General features: G+C 44.3%; 1 protein-coding gene across 2 annotated transcripts in view; it reads left to right on the forward strand.

Annotated features, from left to right (window-relative positions):
- LOC119969494 (cadherin-4-like) overlaps positions 1 to 15,796 on the forward strand; it is an 859,326-nt gene that overhangs the window by 797,048 nt on the left and 46,482 nt on the right. For both annotated transcript variants that reach the window (XM_038803180.1, XM_038803181.1), the window contains 2 exons: positions 621 to 854; positions 940 to 1,079. In XM_038803180.1, the coding sequence (XP_038659108.1) occupies positions 621 to 854; positions 940 to 1,079 (374 nt within the window). The remainder of the gene's footprint in view (positions 1 to 620; positions 855 to 939; positions 1,080 to 15,796) is intronic.

Consider the following 15,796-nt stretch of genomic DNA (forward strand, 5'->3'; position numbering starts at 1 on the left):
GCATAACATTTGGATAAAATCCATGTGATAACCATGTTGTTAAGCAATAAACCACACTGTTCAAATGATTCTGTACTGATCAGTTGTCAATTTATAGCAAGTTTGGTCGAGAAATATTGAATTTTATACAATCCTATTTTTGATAATATTTCCATGCTGGAACAGAAAATAAACAATTTAACATCTGTAGTATAATACATCATAAAATTATTATTGCATAAATAGGTTTGATAATGGAGTTAAGTAAACAATCATTTATTTCTCTCAAGTGATTTTTTTTTCCTTGTGGTATGATAATCCATGTGAGTGTGAAATAGTGTTAATACTAACATACTGTCAGAGCACTCTTGAGTTATGATGTACCGAGACTGGCCATTGATTACGTGGCAAGAATATGTTAAATATCTCGCGGGCAATCATGAGTTCCTGTCGTTTTCTCATGTGTCGGAAGAATAAACTTTCCTTGTCGGTAGGTTGTGTGAATTGCAAAACTATCACGCTTTTTTTTTTTACAATCACTGCTGAGATTATCTCTGCTTTAGCAGTTGTGTAAGAGCTTGTTGAATTGTTTATGGCATACAGAATATCTTTTGATTTTTCCCTCTCTGTGAATTCTACAGGGGACTCTGCCCAGCTCAGTTTGAGGATCGGTTTCCTGGTCGCTGGTGTATACGATGTTCCAATCATAATCACAGATTCTGGAAACCCTCCATTATCTAGCACCTCCATTATTAAAGTGAAGGTCTGCCCTTGTGATGAGCATGGAGATTGTACAGCTGTTGGTGCAATTGCAGCAGCTGGATTGGGCACAGGGGCCATTATTGCAATCCTTATATGTATCATAATTTTGTTAAGTAAGTACAGCAGTTAGAATGAAATGATTCAATTAACATCAGTACCATACTCATAGCGTAATTAAATATTGCTAATTTTCTTTAGTCCTCGTCTTGCTGTTTGTGGTGTGGATGAAACGCAGAGATAAGGAACGACAGACAAAGCAACTTCTGATTGATCCAGAGGACGACGTCAGGGACAATATTCTGAAATACGATGAAGAGGGTGGTGGTGAAGAAGATCAGGTGAGAGGGCAACTTGATGTGTCTCAGTCGTTCTGAAATATCTTAACCACTCATTTCCAGATATCATGATTGTTTCATTCCCAGGGATGTTTCTATTGAAAACCCGGTTATAGACAAGACCCCAGGCGCATCTCAGAAACATTATGACAGTTCGCAAAAATTTCAACCAAGCATTCATTTAAAAGAAGACTGCTCAAACTCTGTCTTGTAGAGGGGATGAAGTCAAAAGGGTTAACACCATTTGTTACAGTACACCATCTTCTATGATAAAACTGTAATTCTGAAATTTCTAGTTCATTGCTTTTGTTTGCAGGTCCAGTGAAACAAAAGTTTACTGGAGTAAAATAATTGTGCTATGTTCAGAGCAACGCCTACGTTTGACCTTGACTGTACTGTTAGCGAAGCATTAGCGCTGTATTTTTAAACTGGTTTCATTATTTAACAAAAGCAGTGAACTATTACATTTCTGAAAGGATTCTGAGACTGACATGCCATGCTGCAGTTTATTGCAGCATTGTAATATTCTGCCTGAAAGATTTTTAATTTATTGACTGCTATTGCTCAAAGAACTATCTTTATTTTTACTCTATAATTGCAAGGAACTTCAGATTATGTGATGAAGATTGTGTTATGTGCCACAATGCATTTAAGAAAATAATATTTTTTAAAAATTCAACAACAGTGAGTTGGCAACATTGAAATACTTTTCATTTGTCATCAGGAAGTTTATTAGGGATTGATTGCAAATATGACAGCAGTGATAGGGCTGTACAGGTTGCTTTAAGATCAATATTAATGTACTAATAAAAGTAATGAGATAGTCAACTGAGCTATTGATACTTGATCTTTACATGTTTGCAGCGTGATATTTTACCATCCTCTTCCATTTCTTGGTGTCTGCTTAAAATTAGTTAACTTTCCTCAAGCATTCTAGAACGCAGGAGGAATGATATTTCTTAGGTTTTTTATCAGCTTTAGCAGAAATAATCTGTGCAAGCATGAAATAGGAAGCCTCATATTTTAAATGGATTAACTTTCTTGCTCAAGTTATTAATGTCAGGAATTTCATCCCCTGATAGATGTGCATGTGTAAGATTGTTCTATATCAGCCGTGATTGAATGGCAGAGCAGATTCGATGGGCTGAGTGGCCTAATTCTGTTCCTATGTCTTATGGTCTCATTGTTTTCTTGTTCTCCAGTCCTTGTTTATAGTCTCGGATGTTGGATTGAGTTAGTACACTAAGCTTTAAACTGGGTTGTACATTATTGTTTTTTTTTAACCAATTTGTGTAAGTTGGAGAAGTAACAAACTTGCAAACTGTAATTTAACTTTTCATGTTGACTTTATTGTCACTCAGTGGTTTTCTCTGAGGCTCTAGTATCAATTGGTTAATTTGAGATTAGTTGTTATATGACTTTAATCTTGTGCGACATATTTGATTTACCTTTAAAGATGAATGGAGAATTGTTTAAGGATTGTTTGTATTTCAGGAATTGGTGCAGTTCTTGTGATTGCATTTCAGAAAGAGTATATAAAATGTTATCAAGATTTGGGAAGTTACAACATAAAGGTAGAATATCCGAACTATCAGATTTATGCAGACTCCACCAACATATTTCTCCAAACGTCTTTGCATTTTCAGTCTCTACAATACATTATCCCTGCTACTGAACTCACATGAATCTTTTCCAAGACCAGTGCATTGTGATTGCTCTGTGTGCTATTTACAAGTTGAACAAGGTCCACTCACCACACTTTCTTTGACATTATTTCCCAACCTTAATATCTTTACCACCAAGAAAGTCAAAAGCTGCAAAATCATTGGAGCACCATCCCCTCCAATTTACATATCATCCTTAGTGTGAAGGCATAGCAACAATTTCACTGTTGTTGGGCCAAAATCCTCAGATTTGTTATCTTACATTAATGTGGAAACACCATCACCACAAGGACAACACCAATTCAGTGGCAGATGCACCTCCACCTTTTCAGGGCAACCCACAATGGACATCAAATGCAGCCTTGCAAGCACGGTGGCACAGTGGGTAGCATTGCTGCCTATGGCACTGAGGACCCGGGTTTGAATCCCGGCCCTGGATCCGAATCCCGGTCCTGGGTCACTGTCCGTGTGGAGTTTGCACATTCTCCCCGTGTCTGCGTGGGTTTCACCTCCACAACCCAAAGATGTGCAGTTTAGGTGGATTGGCCATGTTAAATTGCCCCTTAATTGGAAAAAAAACTATTGGGTACTCTAAATTTATTTTTATTTTTTTTAAGAAATGCTGCCTTGCTCATGTAGCCCATATCTTGATATCAAATATTAAGTAAAACTGTTTATCTCAGTAAATTCATAAACAATTGTACTGATCAGCTTTCTCATGCACACTCTCATAGGAAACATAAAATTGAAGAAGCTCTTTTTTTGTAAAAGAAAATCTAAGTAACTGCTATTTTCTAGATGTGGGGTCCCATCTAAACTGTCCAGAATAAACACAGCTAATTTTGAAGAATGCCGCATAAGTAACTTTATATTGATTATGATATAGATGCCAATGGTACTCACCAAACTGTACTCTTTTAATGTAAAATTGTAAACACAGGTTATTAACGATCTTTACAACTGGGGAGTAAAACTAATTTCATGAAAGTTTAACAAATTCAAGAAAGCTTGGGTGAAATTAAATTGGATTTGTTGGTAATTCAGGAAGCTGGGATAGGAAGTAAGATGAAAACAATTCAAACAAAATCACTCAAAGTAGGATTGGCTTTGTATTTACTGTAAGTGTTAATTGTCATCTATTAATGTGCTCCATTATGGATTGCTAAATCTGAGTCAATCATTCATTTATTGGATATTTCTCAAGATAAAATGTTTAGGTCCAGTATTACTAATTTTGGTTTTGCCCATTGACGATTGAAATATCCATTTCTGACACACAGCATTGATACAAACTTTTATGAAAAATGCCTGTTAGTGATTATGGTAATGTGGGCCCATTAAGGGGGCGAGCTTCACTCACCACGTGAACAGTTCGGGCCAATCGCGTGGGAGGACACGAACACCGGTTACAGGGGGTGTGTGTGCGGGGTCCTGGGGGCAGGACCCCTGGCAGTGTGGACCGGAGAGCTGTTGTACAGCGTACTTTTCCTGTTATCTAATTGCCTTTGCCTATCATCAATAAACGCCTTTGTTAACTACTAGAAGCCTCCGGTGTATCACTCGAGCCACCAAATTGGCGTAGAGGTAAACATTTCCGATCGCAACCGACAGTCGTTGTTAATTGAGGGGGAAGAAAGGAACAGTTGAGAAAGCAGAGAAGCTCCAGCAAGGTTTGGAATCATTTAAACCATGAGTGGAAATGCCTATCAGTGGGAACCTGGACTCATTTGACCGAGGGATTGAGCATGGAGTCAGTACATTGAATTCCTCCGCTTCTTTACTGCAATGACACCGCAGGCAAGGACAGGCAGAAGGTGAAATTTCTGACAGGTTGTGGGCCCTAGGTCTATAATTAGTCCAGGGAGCTCACATCCCAGGAGGTACCCGATATGAAGACCTTTGATCAGATATTGAAATTGGTTAAAGAACATTACAACCTAAGACCCTTGATTATCCTCCAACATTATAAGTGTAACTCTACGGTGAGGCACTGTGAAGAGTCTGTCTCAGCATTTATAGCAAGGCTTTGTCAGCTTGCTGAGCACTGAGTTTGGGACTGTGCTCAACGACATGTTGCACTATTGGCTGGTTGGGGGGATCCATAACCTTAATATCCAGAATAAGCTTCTGGCGGAGACCACAATTACGTTGGAAAAAGCGATCAAGATAGCTCAGATGATGGAATGTGCCAAAAGATATGCCGCTCAGCTTCAATGCATGGCAGAAAGGGAGATTAACCTAGTATGGAGTGGTACTGCTGTGAGGTGTGGCAAGGTCAACAGGCACAGCTCAGAGCCAGATACAAGACAGGACCGGAACCCAAGGAGTGGGAAGGAATCTGGCATTAAACAGAATCCGAGGTGGACTGCTATCGTTGCGTGGGACCATCCCCAGGAGACATGTCATGTTCGGAAGGTCATGTGTTTCTGTTGCAACCAAAGGGGACATATTCAAGCACATTTCTGCCTGAGACAAAGCATACCAATTCAAAACAAAACAACAGCAGTAGCAACAGACCACTGCACCACTTAACATAGTGGAGAAAAGTTCTGGAGAAGAAAATATAATGAATCGATTGAACACAGTCCAATTGGAAAAAAACGGCTCCAATTGAAATTGTCTTAAGGGTAAATGGTAGACCCCTTAAAATGGAAGCCAACACCGGGGGCTTCAGTGCCCACAGTGGTGAGCAGACCTTCCAATATCTATGTGCAAGATCACAGTCTTTAAGTTTGAAGAGTACTACAGCCAAACTTTTGACATACACCAAAGAAATTTTAAAGATCCTCTGAACAGCTAACACCGCAGTGGTCTACAGAGGGCAGGAAGCCAATATATGTCTTTGCTTGTCGTGCAAGGACATAGACCCAGTCTTTTGGGAAGAGATTGGATGCAGAAGATTAGGCTCAACTGGCTGGAAATCTTCAAAATATCTGATGGCATCCTCCAAGATGTCTTAAGATGGTATGAAGATGTTTTCCACAAAGAATTGGGCCGAATTAAGGGTTTCAAATCCAAGATACATGTCAATCCAGATTCAACACCTCAGTTCTTCAGAGCCAGGCTAGTGCCATATGCATTGCATCAGAAGGTTGAAGCAGAGCCAAAGAGATTGGAAGAGCTGAGTATCATCAAGCCAGTTCAGTTTCCAGAATGTGTGGTGGTGATAGTCTCTGTCCTTCAATCTGATCAGTCAATACGGATTTGTGGAGACTATAAGATGACCATAAATCAAGCTACCTAGATCAATCAGGATCCGATTCCCCAAATTGAAGACCTCGATGCCAAGCTGGCGGGGGGGCTGCATCTACCTGCAACTAGAGTTGGATGAGGAGGCTCAGAGGTTTGCACAATCAATACCCACAAAGGCCTCTTCCAGTATACCAGACTGCCATTCGGCATCACTTCAGCCTGCGTCATCTGCCAGTGCACAATGGAAAATCTTCTCTAAGGGATTCCCAAGGCGCTGGTTTACCTTCATGATGTGCTAGTCACTGGCACGACACCAGAAGAACACATGGCCAGCCTAGAGGAAGTATTAAAGAGGTTTTGTGTGACTGGAGTCTGCCTAAAACATGAAAAATGTACCTTTGATGTCTCTGAATTGACATACCTAAGATTTCACATTGATACAACAGGGATCCATCCTTTGGAAGAAACGGTCAAGGCCATACAAGATGTTCCTGCACCCAAAAATGTCAGAAAGCTTGAATCTTCCTTTGGTACAGTCAATTACTATGGAAGGTTTATTTCAAATCTAGGCACAACTTCGTACAATTCCACCAATTATTAAGGAAGGCAATGGAAGGAGGGCTTTGTGGTTACATTCGGTGTGAAGAAATTCCACCAATATGCGTATGGTCGACAGTTCAACATATTGACTGACCACAAGTTATTAGGTCTGTTAAGGGACGATAAGCCCACACTGCCTATCCCTCATCAAAGGTGCAACATTGGGTCCTGCTGTTGTCTGTTTGCAATTGTGCTTTTCAGCACCAGCCTGGGCCGCAAATTGCTAATGCAGATGCATTATGTCATCTGCCCCTTTCCAAGAGTATTCCACCACCACGTGTACCCCAGGGAATAATTCAACTCCAAACGTCCAGGGCACCCTGCCGGTGTCCGCGGGACATGTCCACAGTTGGACCCAAAAAGACCTTATTATTTTAGATTAAATTAATGATACAGTCTATTGGCATTACGAGAAGTCTGAGTAGCTGAGGATCTACTTCATTCGTCAAGACAAGTCGACATGTAAAACGACTTGATTCTTTGGGAATCATAGGAGGTCATTCCGCATCAGGCTAGTAATACCCCTCCTTCAGAAATTACACAACGCCCACCCAGGGCAGATCAAAATGAAGATGTTGGTGTATAGTTACATATGATGGCCTTGCATAGACAAAGTAATTGAAGAACTAGTACAACAGTGCCACCGTTGGTAAACGCAGCAACATTTTCTGCTTTCCATCACCCTTCACCCTTGTTTGCCAGGTCGCCCATGGGCCAGTGTCCACGTTGATTATGCAGGCTCGTTTCTGGGCAAGATGTTTTTGGTTCTGGTAGATGCCCACTTGAAGTGGCTATCAATCCAGGAGATGGGGACCACTACGTTGGTCGCCACAGTAGATACCTTGCGCCGAGTGTTTGCCGTTCATGGGCATCCCGAGGCAATTGTTTTGGACCTATTCACCGGCCATGATTTCCAGCATTTTGTTAGAGCAAGTGGCATGCAATGCATGAGGACAGCCCCATACCATCCAGCATCGAACTGTATGGTTCAGCAGATCATTCAAACTTTCAAGAATGCCAGGGGGGGTAGCACAGTAGCACAGTGGTTAGCACAGTTGCTTCAACGCTACAGGGTTCCAGGTTCGATTCCCGGCTTGGGTCACTGTTGGTGTGGAGTGTGCATGTCCTCTCCATGTCTGTGTGGATTACATTCAGGTGCTCTGATTTCCTCCCACAGTCCAAAGATGTGCGGGTTAGATGGATTGGCCATGATAAATTGCCCTTAGTGCCCAAAAACGCGAGGTGGGGTTACTGGATTATGGGGATAGGGTGGAGGTGTCGGCTCAAGTGGGGTGCTCTTTCCAAGGGCTGATGCAGACTCGATGGGCCGAATGGCCTCCTTCTGCACTGTAAATTCTATGATTCTATGAAGAATCAGTCAAATAAACCACTTCGCCAGAGGTTAGCTAATTTTTTGTTGTTGTACAACTCAACACCTCATTCAACCATGGGGGTCACACCAGTTACGAACCCGATTGGATCTTGAAATGTGGTGGGAGCGGGTAGAGGCAAGTCAGGCCTCCCAGAAGACTCAGTGGTCAGAGCAAAGAAGGGACAGGTTGGTCTGGGTGGGCGATCTGTTTTTGGTGTGAATTTCACTGCTGGTTTGCCTTAGTTAGAAGGATGGATTGTGACCCAGTCAGGGCTGCTGTCTTATGTGGTTGATGTTAATGGAAAGACCATCAAAAGCATGTTGACCACCTGAGGAGTCGAGGGGTGGCGACCCCCCCAACGTGGAGTTGACAAGTCCAGTTTCATTGTGAATGCTTCTGTAACTCGATCCAGCCAAGGGGAGCTAGGGGCTCCCTCTTCTGTTCAACCAGCTGCATCACTCGAGGCTGGTGAGTCTAGTTCGCCTGTAGCTGAAGTGGTCCTAACTGAGGAAGCATCGACTGTGGGCCAATCAATCGCCCAAATGATTGCCGAGCCTATGGCAGGGCTACCGAGGTCCAGAAGGACCTAGAGGTCTCAGAATCAATGAACATTCTGATGGACTCTCTTTCCTTGGTTGTTCCTGTTAAAAATGATAACTTTTAGAACATCACACATAGGACAGTACAGCACAGTACAGGCCCTTCAGCCCACAATGTTGTGCCAACCCTTTATCTTATTCTAAGATCAACCTAACCTACACCTGTTCAGTTTTCTGCTGTCTTTGTGCCTGTCCAAGAGTGGCTTAATTGTCACTAATGACTCTGACTCCACCACCTCCGCTGGCAGTGCATTCCACGCACCCACCACTCTCTGTGTAAAGAACTGTTGCTCTCTTTTGTGGCTGCAAATATGGCGATTAATAAGGTCGCCTTTCTTAATCTTAATTATGAATATGCTTTCAGAGTCGCCAGGTATCTCTCGATACCGCCACAAGGTTCAACCGAATACCGATCAAAGAACCAATGCACCAGTTAGTTAGTTCATAGTCAATGCTACTTTATTTACACACAGTATGATTTACTCATGCACAATAAGACTACAGGCTAAACTATGTCTATCACTAACACCTATACTTAACTTCGGGTGCCCACTTAGGTCAGAGGAACAATGGCCGTTGTTCGGATCTGAGGCTGTTGGGTTCGAAGAGGTAACAGGAGTACAGCTGAGGTTGCCCATCTGGTAGCGAGCGTTGCACTTGAACTTACTTGCTTCTGGTGGTGCAGGTGAAAGGGTCTCTCCAGTTGAGAGCCAATTCCAAGAGAGCGAACACATGGTGAGGGTTCCTTCTTATACTTGGGAGGCTTCGCGCGCTTTTGGGCGGGCCTTAAACTTGGTCCCAATTAATTGGGCAGCTTCTCGATCACTGCCATCCATCTGAGTCAATAGAGGAGCGGGTGCCTTGATGGCTGGGCGTGTCCTATGTGTCCGTTGGCCTTGCTTTGTTTGTATCTTCTTGCTGGGGTAGTGGCGCCGGAATGTCTGTGACAGTATCGGCTACCTGAGTACTAGTTCTTTGTTTCCCGGAGATGGGCCATTAATGTGCAAATCGGCCAGGTGTTTTGGGTCCGTCAGCAGTCTGTCTGCCCAAATACACATTCAGGCTCTGCGCCTGTTTGTTTACTTTGCATTGTCCATTTTCCCTGTATGCTCTGCGAGTGCCCATTTTATATGCTGAAAGTGGCCATCCCAGATGGCTACACTCCCTCCTTGTGATCCTTCACATATTACTGAATCTTCTTTGTTTTCTGCCTAAGTCAAGCACCCGCAATCAAGGACAGGTCCTAAACTACTCTGTCCTATGGATTTGAACCTTTACCTAAATTGCTTTTATTTACATCATATATACAACTCTAAGGGCAGTATAACATTCAAGCATGCATTACATTTCTTTCTTTCAAACATGGGAACCTCTAACTATCCTTCTCTACACTATCTTCAGGCTGTTTAGTCAATAGAAAAAATGTATTTACAAACAGTATAAGACGATACAATAGCAGCATTACATTTCTCTCTATCTTGGCGGTCAGAAAATTCACATCCTTTTATTAGAACACAACAAAAAATTATCGATGCACTTTATTTATTTAGAGAGAGTGGGGGGTTTGCTGGAGTCCGAAAATAGGGGGTCTGATATACCGGAGTGCGGGAGGCTTTCCTTCGCCATTTCCGAAGTCTCAGTGTCTGGATGATACTACAGAGTATTGCTATCACTAATAGGGCTTCTACGATGTATGAAAGGGAATACCATTTTATAAGGTTGTCGCACCAGGCTGGTGTGTCAGTGGCTGTCTCTGGGTGTGGTGTATGGCAGTGATGGGAAACATTCACGGCCTGTGTGGTATGGGTCAGGGGGGTCGCGTCCGCGCGCAACTGTCGTGATCCCGCGATGATCCAAATGTAGGTCATGATGTCCATCTTCATTTTTCTCTTGGTCTTCCTCTGTCTTCTGGTGTTTTAGATTTCCTGTGGACACAAGAATAATATCTGTTATTACCTTGTTTAAGATCTTGTATGTCTGTCTGTCTCTCCTTTTATTATCATAGAATTTATAGTGCAGAAGGAGGCCATACGGCCCATCGAGTCTGCACCAGCTCTTGGAAAGAGCACCCTACCCAAGGTCAACACCTCCGCCCTATTCCCATAACCCAGTAACCCCACCCAACACTAAGGGCAATTTTGGACACTAAGGGCAATTTATCATGGCCAAACCTCCTAACCTGCACATCTTTGGACTGTGGGAGGAAACCGGAGCACCCGGAGGAAACCCACGTACTCACGGGGAGGATGTGCAGACTCTGCACAGACAGTGACCCAAGCCGGAATCGAACCTGGGACCCAGGAGCTGTGAAGCAATTGTGCTATCTACAATGCTACCGTGCTGCCCATTGCCCATTATCAATTGCCCATTAGAATTGGCACCATATGTGACTCCCTTTTTTTTAAATCCAAATATTTTTGGGGACAAGACATCCGAAAAGGAAAATACTGTCACAGTGCGAGCAATCTCGCAGCCTGTGTGGTCGATGCGCTGAGTGGACGGACAATCTCTCCGTCCAGCAGCCAATTGTTTCATCTAAGTGTTTGAGGATGTAAATACAGTACCATGTAGGAGACTGACCTAAGGGTCGCTGGAAAGCAAAAACTAAGAAACAGCAAAAGAGTTTCGAACCAAAAGCTCTGAATGTGGTGCCTGTGGGCTGCGGCGGGGCAAGAATGGGTGGATTCCCCGGGTAGGGCGGTGACCAGTGCCATAGGTGCACCCGATCTTAGCTGTCCAGATGGGAGTCCTCAGGCAGGGCGGGGACTAGTGCCATTACTCCACTGCCTGGATGATCTGACAAGAACGGAAAGAATTTGTGATCACCATGGATAAACTGGCTCTTATGATTGTTGTCGAATCAGAAGAGTAGTTATGACTGTATCAATTGGTGTCTGTCGACAAACTTGTTCCTTTAACTGCCATGGGGCATTAAAAGAGTAGTCGTGACTGCATCAAAGTTTGGCGTGAGGCCATGAATAAACTGTCGCAAAGGGTCATACCCAATACAAACATTCAACATGTAAAATATCAAACTAAAATAACAAAATAGGGCAGGCTCCATCAGAAAGAAGGGCACCATAAATCTCAATCAGTTCTTTTCTACCATCATCTGGACACCTCATTGTTCCACTGCAAAAAGAGTCGCAAAGGGGCTGGGCTGGTGGGAGTCAGACTCTGAGTCATCATCTTCTCCCGGTTGCCACACTCGTGACTGGAGTAGCTGTGCCAAGGCTGCTTGGGCCGATGTGGGTTCCATCTCATCTTTACGGATGAGTCTGTCGGAATTGTCGTGATGCCAATGCTTGGTGTCTAGGTTGGAGGCGGTAGGGGCAATCCATCATCACCGGGTGGTGGGTTCGGTTCAGGGGCTTTTAGGGCTATCATGTTCGGAGTTGCTGGGAGTGGGGCCTGGTGCAGAATTGAAATCGTGTGGTGGTTCCATGGGGTCTAATGTATCAGTGCTGTCGCTGTCGGTGCTGGTCGAATGAAGGGAGAGGCGGAATCGTGCCTCTGGGGGTGGAGTTGAAGTGGTGTCCGAGGACGGGCTGGACTGGTTGGGGGAGGGTAGGAATAGGTTGTTCATGGGCGGGGCGTGTTCGTCTGCTGCTGTGAGTCAGATGTGGTGGGAGTGGTTCCTCTGCGTGCCATACGCCTTAAGCTGGTTTATATGAAACCATCCTGACTTGCCATTAGGATAAGTGATCTTATAAACGGAGGGGCTGAATATATCTGAAATTGAGTAGGGTCCTGCGAATTTGGGGGAAAGAAATGAACTGGAGTTGTACAGGGAGAGCATGACTTGCTGTCCAACTGGAAATGCCATCGGGTGTACTGTCTTATCAAAACATGCTTAACTCAGTGTTTTCCGTGTGCCAAGCCTAACAGCTGCGGCAAGCTGGGCTGCTTTAAAGTTTTCGAGGATCTGCTGTACTACTTTCTCATGGGTGAGGGCGGTGACTGTGAGGCTTGCCAAATCAAGCCCTAACAAGTATTCTATTCCCTTCATGGGACGTCCAGTCATGAGGGTTTGGGGGGTGTATCCTGTCGAAGTTGATTCCCTGTTCCTAATAAACATGAGTTCAAATGGAAGAACTTTGTCCCATGTTGTACTGTGCTGATGCACCATTTTCCTAAGGGTTGATTTGAGCGTTTGATTCATACGTTCTATGATTCCACTTGATTGCGGGTGATAGGTGATATGAAATTTTTGTCGTATGCCAAATATTGTGAGGACATTTTTCATGACGCGTCCTGTGAAATGTGAGCCTTGGTCTGACTCGATACTACAGGGAAGTCCCCATCTAGTGAAAATTTGCTGCGTTAAATTCTTGGCTGTCGTTGTAGCCGTGTTAGTCCTCGATGGAAAAGCTTCCACCCATTTCGTGAAGGTGTCGATCACTACCAACACATACTTAAAACCATTTTTGCAGCGGGGGGGGACCTATATAATCTACCTGTAAATTCGGCCAGGGGCCATTAACAGGGCGGGTGTGACTGAGTTGACCTTTCTTTGCATACCTGTCTGGATTGTTTTGGGCACAAATCAAACAGTTTTCAATGTAGTGAGTCACATTGGATTTTAAACGGGCCACCAGCAGAGAGGTTTGAGGTGGGCAAGGGTTGCATCTATCCCTTGGTGTCCATGGTTGTCATGGAATTGGCAGATAATCCGGTTTCTATTATAAATACCCTCTTTTAAAATTATGCCATCGTGTGCTGTTGAAGCGTTTCTGTACTTATCATAGGGGGCTAGCAAATTACCTTTTAAAACTTCCCTGAGCTTTTCGTCTTCCTTTTGGGCTTGAGCTAAATCTTGAATATTGGTCTGTGAGATCTGGGCACATTCGGGGGGATTCCAAAAGTGACCATGTCTGGAACCTGCTCTTGCTAGGGCGTCTGCCTTAACGTTACCAGAGGGGGAGGAACAATGGTGGCTGCGAACCTTAACAATACCATATTTACGGCCTTTAGCTGTCTTGAGGATATGCTGGAGTAATGGGCTGAGGGTAGGCGTTTTCCGTCTGCGGAAACAAAACCTCTAGATTCCCACAGGGGTCGCAACTCAGTTAAACTATTGCAGACATATAGGCTGTTTCAGTATATGTTGGCTGGGGTCGGGAACGAGTCGGCGTGCTGCACAATGTATGCTACGCTGCTAATTCGGCTGCCTGCGAACCTAGGTGTCCAGGCAATTTCAGTGAGATTTCTTCTAACGCACGTCCCTGGACGTCCTCTACATGAATACCACAACCAGTGATTTGTTTACCATTTAAAACTGTGGAGGAGCCATCCACATAAATCCTAAGAGCTGCGTCTGTGTCTGTGGGATGGAGTCTCTGGCGTGTAGTACCTGGTTTCGGGGGAGCTAATTTGGGTACAAAGGGGCCTGTGTTGTGTCTGGTGGTAATGATCTCACACTCATGTGGGTTGCCTGTGTACTGTAAATTGTTTGCTAGAAACGTGTGTGTCTTCGTCCTTTTAACCGTAATGTCCCGTCCTTGTAGGGGTAGGGTCCATCATGCTGCGCGAATTTGGCTGACTGTGCCGTCCTTTAGTCTACCATCTAGTAGAAGTTGGGTTGGGGTGTGCTCTGGTAAAATGGTTACGGGGTTGAGTCCTGTTATGTACGCAAAGTACTGAAGAGCCCAAAAAACTGCGAGCAAGTGCCTTTCACAGGCAGAAAATCCTTGCTTTACCGGATCAAGAACTCGTGAGGCGTATGCTACGGGGCCTAAACGATTGTGTCTTTCCTGAAGGAGCACAGCCAAAAGGGTTCGGTCAGTGGATGCAATTTCTATTGCGTATGGGGCGAGTGCGTCTGGGACCTGTAATGCGGGAGCTGTGCTCAGGGCACTTTTTAATGCATCCACGGCATCCGTGTGCTGTTTTCATGGAGTGTGCTTTTTTAGGAGTTCGGAAAGAGGAGCTGCCTTTGTGGCAAAACTGTCTATGTGATTCCTGCAGTAGCCAACCAGTCGTAAAAACGACCGGAGGGCTGTAACATTATGGGGCAGGGGTAATTTAACAATGAAGTCAATGCATTTCTGGTCAATCTCACGTTTGACATGGGTGATTACTGTGCCAAAATAAATGACCTTTTCCTGCAGAATCTTGGCCTTTTTGGGGTTCACTTTACATCCGATTTCATGAAGGCGTCCTAATAATTTGTCGAGAAGCGAAATGTGCTCTCCCTTAGTGTCCGTCTGTAGAAGTCATCTACATACTGGATGAGGCAATTGGGTCGGGAAAATTTAGCTAATCCATTCACCAGCGGTCAGTGGAAAATGGAGGGGGAGTTGTGGAAGCCTTGTGGTAGGCACATCTATGTGTATTGCTGTCCCTGGAAGGGGAAAGCAAATTTGTATTGGCACGCTTTATCCAATGGAATGGACCAAAACCGTTGCTGATGTCCAAATCCGTGAAAAAGTTTGATTGAGGTCCCTGTTTTAACATTGTCTCGGGACTCGTGGCTGCGGTGGCGGCTGCTAATGGGGTGACTTTGTTTAGAGCTCTATAATCGATGGTCAGTCGCCATGAGCCATCGGGTTTCCTGACAGGCCAGATTGGGGCACTGCTAGTTGAGCCTATTGAACGAAGTATGCCTTGGTCAAGTAAACTTTGGATGACTTTCGTAATGCGGGGTTTTGATGTGTCCTGACTGGATGTATGTTAGCATCTGCCTGCTCTTCATTTACTTTTCCATATTCTGACCTTCCCTGAAGGGACTGTTCCCAAGCTCGGGATAATCTCTTTAATAACCATTTCTCATTATGAGTATTGTCTGAGCATCATAATTGGCCAAGCTCTCTGTCCTGCTTCGGCCGCGTAGAGACTAGGATACGAGTCCATTTCTGGTGTTAAATGGGCACGGACTAACTCTCCAAATACTGCTGTAAAGTGGGTCCAAAGGCTTCCAGCAAACGCTGTTGGGTGTTCGGTCTTTTTCTGTCTACACTTATTGAGTCCTTCTACGTGATCTCCCTTATTGTAGCCAATCGCATCTAGGATCGCTGCATGCATTTCTTGGAGGGTACCTCCTCCTACATTTTGTGGGTCGCGAAGGGCTGCCACAATTGAGGGGTCAAGGCTCAAAACTGTGAGCTTAACTTGCTCTTTCTCATCCAGGCAGTACATGGTTGGCTGTTGTTTAACTTTCGCAAAATAGTGGTGCGGGTCCGATGTGGGTTGGAATGGTTCCATTTTGTCACATGCGTCCCTTAATTGAGTGACGGTTAATGGGGTAGTTTACAGAAAACTGGGGTCTCCGTTTGCTGTGGCCCTGCGCTGTG

This window comes from Scyliorhinus canicula, chromosome 7 (genome assembly GCF_902713615.1).
Source record: "Scyliorhinus canicula chromosome 7, sScyCan1.1, whole genome shotgun sequence".
NCBI classification, from domain to species: Eukaryota; Metazoa; Chordata; class Chondrichthyes; order Carcharhiniformes; family Scyliorhinidae; genus Scyliorhinus; species Scyliorhinus canicula.